The sequence below is a fragment of the Topomyia yanbarensis genome, chromosome 1 (assembly GCF_030247195.1).
Source record: "Topomyia yanbarensis strain Yona2022 chromosome 1, ASM3024719v1, whole genome shotgun sequence".
NCBI classification, from domain to species: domain Eukaryota; kingdom Metazoa; phylum Arthropoda; class Insecta; order Diptera; family Culicidae; genus Topomyia; species Topomyia yanbarensis.
In genome coordinates, this window is record NC_080670.1 from 42,287,957 (window position 1) to 42,297,317 (window position 9,361).

The 9,361-nt window shown below is 40.9% G+C and overlaps 1 protein-coding gene across 1 annotated transcript; it reads right to left on the reverse strand.

The window, feature by feature from the left end:
* Nucleotides 1-3,959: 3,959 nt before the first annotated feature.
* LOC131677457 (DNA-directed RNA polymerase II subunit RPB2) lies at nucleotides 3,960-8,018 on the reverse strand. Its single transcript, XM_058957293.1, has 5 exons — nucleotides 7,894-8,018; nucleotides 7,614-7,753; nucleotides 7,459-7,545; nucleotides 4,199-7,393; nucleotides 3,960-4,133 (listed from the first exon to the last, which is right to left on the reverse strand). The coding sequence occupies exons 1-5, from the start codon at nucleotides 7,910-7,912 to the stop codon at nucleotides 4,044-4,046; spliced, it is 3,531 nt and encodes a 1,176-aa protein (XP_058813276.1). The 5' UTR covers nucleotides 7,913-8,018; the 3' UTR covers nucleotides 3,960-4,043.
* Nucleotides 8,019-9,361: the final 1,343 nt, after the last annotated feature.

The following is a 9,361-nucleotide window of genomic DNA, read 5'->3' on the forward strand; positions in this document are numbered from 1 at the left end:
AGCCATGTCGGCTAAGTATGTGAGAAGGCCGCGAGTACAACTAACGTATTGGCAAGGATCATGCCGAAAAACGGAGGAGCAAGAGGCAACACGAGACGTCTCCTGGCGGTTGTTTCATCCTCAATACTGAATAATGGTGTACAGGCCTGAGCTGCTGCGCTGAACTCAAAGCGGAACCGAATGAAGTTGACAAGCACGTTTCGCCTAATGGCTGTTCGTGTCGCTAGTGTGTATAGAACGATATCGTCGGAGGCGGTATGCGTGATTGCCGGGATGATTCCCATCTGCATCTTTCTGGCTGAGGACGTGGAATGCTACCAGCGGGGAAAGGCACGTAATACAGATTGGTCCGAGCGAACTCGTTGGCTAAGTTGCAGTAAGAGCAGAGGTGGGTAAGAAAACCAACCGGTACGTACAGTCACTGGTATGGTGCTCAAAGTCTCAACACGTGTAAACGAGCGATCCACATCGTGTGCGGTTTTGATTTCGTTCACACGGTAAACGAAATGACAACCTCGACCGAGTGTCGGTTTTGAAAACCAAACCGAGTCACTCAGCACCGTTTACATGTGTGCACGATTTTCAACTCGTGTTAATGTATTCTAAACAGCGGTATCGGTTCGGCTTTAGAAAACCGAACCTGGTTTTTTTCTGTACGCGGTGCTTCGGTTGAAAGAAGAGGCAGTAAATTCATGTGCAGTGCTGCCGAATAAACAACTGAACAACTGAATTGAATAAGGTTAGTTGTTGAGAGTCGATGGGGCAATATCGAAATGTTAGGTTCTGGGCGATTGTTAACGTTTCACAATTGATGTTCTTTACCATATTAAAAACCAAGATAACGGACACGAAATTCAAAATGGCTATCTTTCTTGGCGAATAATCGTATGAAACCGATAAATGTAGATATGTTTGATTCGGGAAAGTCGTTGATGTTAATGTAACAATATTGAAATTGAATTTAATGACTTCAAAGAAATCAATAAAAACAATGAAATCAATACAATCAATGAAATCAATGCGATCAATGCAATCAATGCGATCAATCAAATCATTGAAATTAATGCAATCCATACAACCAATTAAATCAATGAAAACAATGAAATCTATGAAATCAATCAAATTGAAAACAATCAATCAAATCATTCAAATCAATCAAATCAATCAAATCAATCAAATCAATCAAATTAATCAAATCAATCAAATCAATCAAATCAATCAAATCAATCAAATCAATCAAATCAATCAAATCAATCAAATCAATCAAATCAATCAAATCAATCAAATCAATCAAATCAATCAAATCAATCAAATCAATCAAATCAATCAAATCAATCAAATCAATCAAATCAATCAAATCAATCAAATCAATCAAATCAATCAAATCAATCAAATCAATCAAATCAATCAAATCAATCAAACCAATCAAATCATTGAAATCAATGAAAACAATTAAACCTAAAAATATGCAATATTTGAAATTCCAAGGTACTTTCAAACTTTCAAAGGAATCCCGAAGATGGATGATTAAATCTAAGGTGATCGATGTAAAAAGAAATCTTTATTTATTTTAAGTTACATGTTTTGATATATTTATGCAGTTCCACATGTTATTAAGAATTAATGAAACATGTCTATTTCCGTTCAAAAAGGTCTCTGTTAAGTTTTACAAATAAAATGTTCGACAATTTTTTATCGTTCAGCTTTAATCTTCTGTCTGTTAAACTTAGGGACAGCGAACTAAAAGAACGCTCCACTGACACTTGCGTACATGGGACGGTCAATGCCACCTGAGCCAAGGCGTACAGCTCAGGCTCACATTTTTTTAAACCTTCCCAATAAATGAGGACGTTCTGGTTCTGCTGACCATATCTTTTAAAATGACACCCATATTGATGGTGGTTCTCACTATTTTGTGGTAACCGGAAGTCGCCCTCTTGGATTTCAAAATGGCGGTAATGGTCAATTTTCGGTGTCCTGACCATATCCTTTCAAATGACAACCATATTGATGGTGGTTCTCACTATTTTGTGGTAACCGGAAGTCGCCATCTTGGATTTCAAAATGGCGCTAATAGTCAATTTTCGGTGTCTGCTGACCATATTTTTTAAAATGACACCCATATTGATGATGGTTCTCACTATCTTGTGGTAACCGGAAGTCGCCATCTTGGATTCCAAATGGCGCTAATGGTCAATTGTCGGTGTCTGCTGACCATATCCTTTCAAATGACACCCCTATTGATGGTGGTTCTCACTATTTTGTGGTAGGCGGAAGTCGCCATCTTGGATTTCACAATGGTGCTAATGGTCAATTTTCGGTGTCTGCTGACCATATCCTTTCAAATGACACCCATATTGATGGTGGTTTTCACTATTTTGTGGTAACCGGAAGTCGCCATCTTGGATTTCAAAATGGCGGTAATGGTCAATTTTCAGTGTCTGCTGACCTATACGGATCCAAAATCTTACGATTTCTGTTCACAAGTCCGAATAAGAAATATTCTGAACACCTGTTATGAACCTATGTATTATTTTCGTACCGCAAAAATGGGTTAATATTCTATACCATTCTTGCTCTGAAAATTTTGTCGAACAATTTTTGCGCTAAATGATATTTGACCCGCTTTTGCCGGAAGTTTTTATAAATATACAATTTCGGATCTAAGGGAATATTTTAACCCATTTTTGCTCTGAACAAAATTTTAATCCACTCTTGCTCTCAGTCTCTCATATAAAAATAGCGAAGGCTAATAAACTTCCTTTTACTTTCGATTTTTGGGCAGTTCCCCATACCAAACATACCCATATTGTAAAGTTCCTGATGATAAATCATCATGAAAAGGCCGTAATATTGAGTTAAGTCATTTATTTTCTTCCAAAATGACGAGGAACATTTTTGTTGTACATGGAAGATGTCTCAGAACAATTTTTCAATTACCGAAAAAATACCTGACATTATATCTAAAATAAATATGCACTGAATTTCTAATAAAAATTCTGGCAGCACTAGCATAACCGATAAACATCAACCCGAATACACAACCGCAACACAGCCGAAGTTTGGTTTCGGTATTCTCGTGTTTCGTTCCATACTCGTGCACCGGTAAACGAAAATCAAAACCAAACCACGGTGCTGTGTAAACGAAACTCGGTTTGGTTTTCGTGTCTCGTTGAAACACAACCAGCGGTAAGACCGCACACGATGTAAAGGAAACACAAAATCGTGTGAAAATTTGGTTTACCGCTCCGGTACTAAACCGTTTTTTTCCCACCTCTGAGTAAGAGTAGAAAAAGGGAGGTGGACCCACCTGCTTGAGTACATAGGAAGCATGGAGAGGTAAATTTCTATTTGATGCAGTTTTTGTCCGGTCATGGTTCCTTCCCTGCATCGGTTTGGGCACGCTTCGTCACTCCTTTGCCCGGAGTGTGTGAACGTGCAAGAAGTCCGAAGGGCTATGCCTGGTGTGTCAGTGGACAATATCGTCGAAGAGATGTGCATATCTAAAAGGCTGTCAACAGTGAGAAATATGAAAACTAAAATAATGGAGATCAACGATATTAATTTAAATGTATATCGGCCACTCAGTATGGTTCAACGGATATAAAACGGGAATTTGGTCAGTCCAGCTTTTGTGATATATTCACTTAAAATATTACCAATTACTTGTTATAGTTTTTGAACTCAAGGCAGCTAACGAATTATAAAATGCATCAATGGACTATTCTTGTTTTAAGTCTGTTATTCACTGACTCACAGTCGAAATGTGCTTCGATCAATCTGCCACAACGCGCCATTTCCCCTTACTGAGCATAAGGGCAGAAAGTACACAGAAATAATAGTACACATAAATTGCAAAGTCAGCCTTAAATCTAAATTTTCATGAGCACCCAGGTCACACCAGATGAGTGTCTTTCCAAGCCCACCGTATAATTTTCACAATCAAATGAAGCCAAATATGTCGTACACATGTATTCTATTATAGATCATAAAACTGTATGCAGCATCCGGATGCTTTCGTCCGTCTCGTAGTGCAATGCATCTTACAACACCATCAGTCGAGGCGCAATGTTCATCGCCATGAGCTCCTGGAACAAAAGCTTCGCCGCGTACGGTAGCTTAACTTGCGATATCTGTAACGAAAATTTTCAATTGAATACCGGTTCGGCATCCCGCTCGCAAAAAAACCTCTTCTTACCTGTGTCTTATTTTTGCAACCCTTACACTCAAATGTGTTATTTCGCAAGTTGGCAATCGCAATCAGTCCACAGAAGTTGCACACGTGTATACGGTACGGATCGGAAACCTCGAAAAGGCGTTCCCGTAGAAACTGCGCAGCACCGTGCGATATCTGACAATCACGTTCCATCTCTCCGAAACGCAAACCACCATCTCTGGCACGACCCTCCATGGGTTGTCGCACCAGAATCTGGACCGGACCACGAGCCCGCGAATGAATTTTATCGTCCACCATATGCTTCAAACGCTGATAGTAGGTCGGACCGAGAAACACCTGGGCATTGATTTTGCGACCAGTGTGTCCATTGTACATGACCTCATTGCCACGCAGCTGATAACCGTATTCCTGCAGGAAGGTGGAAATTTTCTGCACGTTAACAGCGTCGTTAAAAGGAGTAGCGTCACCGATTTCCCCTTTGTTAGAACCCAGTTTACCCTGGATACACTCGATCAAGTGACCAATTGTCATACGCGACGGGATAGCGTGTGGATTAATGACAATATCCGGCGTGAGTCCCTCACATGTGAACGGCATGTCTTCTTGCCGATATTGGATTCCACATGTTCCTTTTTGACCGTGGCGTGAAGCAAACTTATCTCCGATTTGGGGAATGCGAACCGAGCGAACGCGAATTTTACAGAATTTATAACCCTCGCTGTTCAATGTCAACATAACCTGGTCCACGATACCAGTTTCCGAGTTACGCAGAAATGTTGATCCATCTCGCTTACTGTAACGTTTCGTTGTACCATCCAGATCGTCATCGGTTTCCGGAAGCGTAATAGTTTTTCCAATAACGACGTCGTCACCGGAAACACGCAACCCAGGAGCTATGATACCGTCCTCATCTAGTTTATCGTACAAAGCATTTCGCATACCTTGACAGGTTTGCCGATTAGGCTTTTCGAACTGTTCCTCTTGATCGCCGATTTTCTTACTCTCCGAATCCTTATACGAACGGTAGAACACTGATCGGAAGAAACCCCGCTCGACAGCTGTTGCGTTCAGGATGACAGAATCTTCCTGATTGTATCCGGTATAGCAGAGAATAGCTACGATTGAGTTAATTCCAGCAGGTAGTTCTCGGAAACGCAGATACTCCATGGACCGGGTTGTAACCAGTGGCTTCATCGGATAGTACAGAACGTGCGCAAGAGTGTCCATCCGGACGTGGAAATTGGTAATGTAGACGCCCATAGCTTGCTTACCCATAGCACTTTGATAGGTGTTACGAGGACTCTGATTGTGATCGGGGAATGGGATAATCGAAGCGCAAACACCCAAAATCATTGCCGGGTGAATCTCGCAATGTGTGTAGGTCGTACAGTATGCATACTCTTTGTCCTGTTTCAAATCATACGGAGTCATTGCGATCATCACCGTTTCCTCCTCCAGCGTATCGATGTATTCCACAACACCGGATGCGACCAGAACTTGCCACCCATAGTTGTTGTAGTCACGATCTTTGAGCATATCAACGTGATTCTTTCGTAGCAACAAGCTTCCATTTTCAACGATCAAAAGTGGACGACAGATGCGTCCAGCATCGGTGTAGATTCGAATTTCACGATCACGGATATCCCGAATCATCGACACTTCCGACACAATAATGTCCATCTGACGGCGAAGTTTCCTCAACGTAGCCATCAGCTGTTCCGGATCACGATGGATTCCGACCCAGCAACCATTGACGAAGATTTTAGTGGCATCCGCTATAGCTGAGGGAGCGATTTCTTCCAGATTTTCCATAGACCACTCTTCCAAGAACTCCAAAATAGGTGACGGTTGCGATCCGACAGAAATGTAAGCCATTAGAGCAAGATTTTTCACCAAACCGACAGCAGCTCCTTCCGGAGTCTCTGCAGGACAGATCATACCCCAAAGGGTGTTGTGCAGCTGACGCGGTTTGGCCAGCTTACCGTCTCGACCAATCGGAGAATTGACACGGCGCAAATGAGACAATGTCGAAGCAAACGTCAGACGATTCAATACCTGAGACACTCCAGCACGAGCCTGATGAGCCTTTTTCTGATCACCCCAATTACCAGTGGCCAATGAGTAACGCAATCCATCCGTAATGATTTTGGTTTTAATCGCCAACTCAAGGTTGAAATCTTTTCCACGATCGATGAACTTTTGTGCGTACATGCGTACTTCTTTCATCAAATTTTTAAACAGGCCACGAAACAGGAAAGCTAGCAGCGGTCCAGCCAAGTCTAATCTTTTATTTCCGTAGTGATCACGATCGTCCAACTCACGGCGACCCAGGGCAGCCAGAAGCAACCTATGTACCATGTATCCAAGAAAATAAGCCTTTTTAGTCTCACAGAAATCCGAAACTCCCACGTGAGGTAACATTTCCTTCTGCAGAATTTCCTTCGCGTACTTGATACGTTTGTCTTTAGTCACACCAGGTCGGGCACCTCTCGCACCGATAAAATTCAACGCCACATTCTGCTCTTGCACAACGAAGGCTTCATCCAGCGATGGTTTGACCATTTCCATCATCTCCGGATCGTCAAAATCATAGATAATGTGCTCGAGAATATCACGATCGGCGACGAAACCAAGCGCTCGAAATACAATCATGATGGGAATTTCCTGCTTCACGTACGGCAAAATCGCAATCACACGTTGACCGATTGCAGATTTTTTAATACTTTGTCCACCGCGGGCCATCATGTTACACCACAGAGTAGAGGTTGGCCGAGAGCTATGCTCGAGACACGATCGGATTTCCGATTTATACGCATATTTGCCATCTTTCATACTAAACACATACACCGTATTGGTGGCCATTTTCTCTTGCGCGATCAGCACTTTCTCCGAACCGTTAATGATAAAATAACCGCCTGGATCAAGAGGACATTCGTTTAACTCTGTCAAATCACGATCGGTCAGTTGCGATAGCAAACAATAGGTTGACCGGAGCATAATCGGAATTTTTCCGATGAATGTCTTTTGATGTTGTGTTTCGACCGGTTCTTGCCCTTCGACAATTTTCGTCTTGGTAATGTCCACATACAGTGGAGCCGAGTATGTCAAGTTGCGCAGGCGGGCTTCGTTGGGCATCATGGGCGAGGGGGATCCATCCTTTTCCCAGTGAGTCGGTTTGGAGAGATAGATCTGATCAAACTTCAGCACATATCTAGTCTGAAAAATAACAGTATATTACAAACCGCATTCATCTGAAAACCCTGAAAACAAGTTTATCAAACCGGTGTCTCGATATCTCCTGTGTTGTGCTGTGCTTCAGCAGTCAATTCAATAGCCGGTGAATCCTCTACGATTCGTTGAACAGACATCTGAAATTGGCATTGACATGTTTGGTAGAATCAATCTAAAGGTTCCGCTATCAAATATACCCACGAACCTGAATGAATTCGTCAAAACTGTCCAGCTGTTGCCGGACCAGGCCTTTTTCATCGAAATATGCGTTAATTACGATCCAACAAGCTTCCTGCCACAGCTCGTGAGAAATCTCCTCCGGATCTTCTTCCTCAAAATGATCACCTACGAAAAAATAAGTAGACGTTTACTTTCGAGCCTCTGCCACCGATTGTTCGGCTTTTTGTCACATTAAGAGCTGAATTGTTGCGATTTTATAACGCTTCAGACGGCTACAAAATATTACCAAATTCGATTTAACTTACCTTCTTCATTCTCGTACATTATTTACTTCAATTTTAATCGAAAGATTACAGCTTTTTAACGATCACCAGCGTATTTCCAGCCTATTTTACTACACCCGCCGGACTCGCTCAAAGGTTTTGCTTGGAATGCGCAGTGCAATGATGGCGGATTTTGACGTTTATATTTCAGGGTTGAACTGACTTTCGTTAAATTTATTCGCATATAAACTTAACGAAATTTAATTTCTGTGTTGCATACGCTTGTTCAAAACTACTGAAAATTTGAGTTTTGAACACTCAATTTCAAAAATAGAAGCAATATGTTAAAAAATGAGTTTTTATTTGAGTAGAATGAACTCAACTGGTGAGTAACCATTCAATTTTCAAAATTTTGAGAGAACAAAATAGTTAACCTCTAGAAAGTGAATAAACTTCGACGTTGACTAAAAGTTTGATTAAAAAGCAATCCGCGGACTTTCCCAATAAATACGTACTATAACCCATATGGTAAAACCATTCCTATATAGTTTGGATGATATCCTGAACACGTCGTTAAGTTATTTAACCATAAGACTTTTATTAGGGTTAGCAGTTGTAGAGTTGAATCGAATCATTCACAAAATTAAAAGGTAAGTTTCTCTTTTGCTTCTACTCAAATCAAACATCCTTTAATATTTTTGTAGGCGCCGACTGACATGGAATAGGTGTGGAGAAACGTTCTCGGGTTATTTTTCCATGCATCGCTAGCGCCTGTAGGTTCAAGTAAATGATATTTGTAGTGCCGTTGAGATTCTTTGTTGTTATATAAAAATACGGAACGATTATTTTCCGCATCTGCCTTTTGAGTAATATCAACTCATATTTGACATGTTTACCCCAAACTCAAAACTGAGTAAACGAAGCAAAGTCATTTTTTGACTACACGCTCATTTATAAATACAAAAATTTTATAAATTTCATAAAAAGTGCACGTTTTTTGGCATATTGCTCCAGTTTGCAAATTGAGTGTTTCGGGGCCCTATTCTTATGTGGTTTTCGTTTGAGGCGAAACTGAGTCAGTTCCTAACCCCAACTGCTGTCAAAATGTATGAACTGACAGCGGTTGGGGTTAGAACCTGACTCAGTTTCAGGTTCAAGCGAAATCGCCATTAGTCACGTCATCTAACGTATGCGGAATAAAAAATGGACAAAATTCAAAAGGCAATTTTTTTTTGGAGAAACCCCTTTATTAAATGTTCTCTCTGTATGAAAACATTTGTCAGCTTTTTAACTTAATGTAGAAAAAAAAATGAGCTCATTCGAGAAGCTTTACGACAGTTTGCAGGAACTTTTTGCAAAGGAGTCGAAAAAATTGATGTTGGCATATTTTTAATTTCTTTCTTAATTTTGATTATCATTTTTGTTAGTTTTAGGTCGAAAATTATGAGCATTTACTCACTGCTTCATATTATCCCCGAAAAATCTCATTTGGACGCAGTTGTGGTACATT

What these genes read in the sequence shown, in the direction of transcription:
- LOC131677457 (XM_058957293.1), bottom strand. An exon ending in GTTTTGACGAATTCATTCAG is followed by an intron (nt 7,546 to 7,613) that starts GTTCGTGGGTAT and finishes TGCCAATTTCAG; the next exon opens with ATGTCTGTTCAACGAATCGT. An exon ending in GTTGCAAAAATAAGACACAG is followed by an intron (nt 4,134 to 4,198) that starts GTAAGAAGAGGT and finishes TTTTCGTTACAG; the next exon opens with ATATCGCAAGTTAAGCTACC.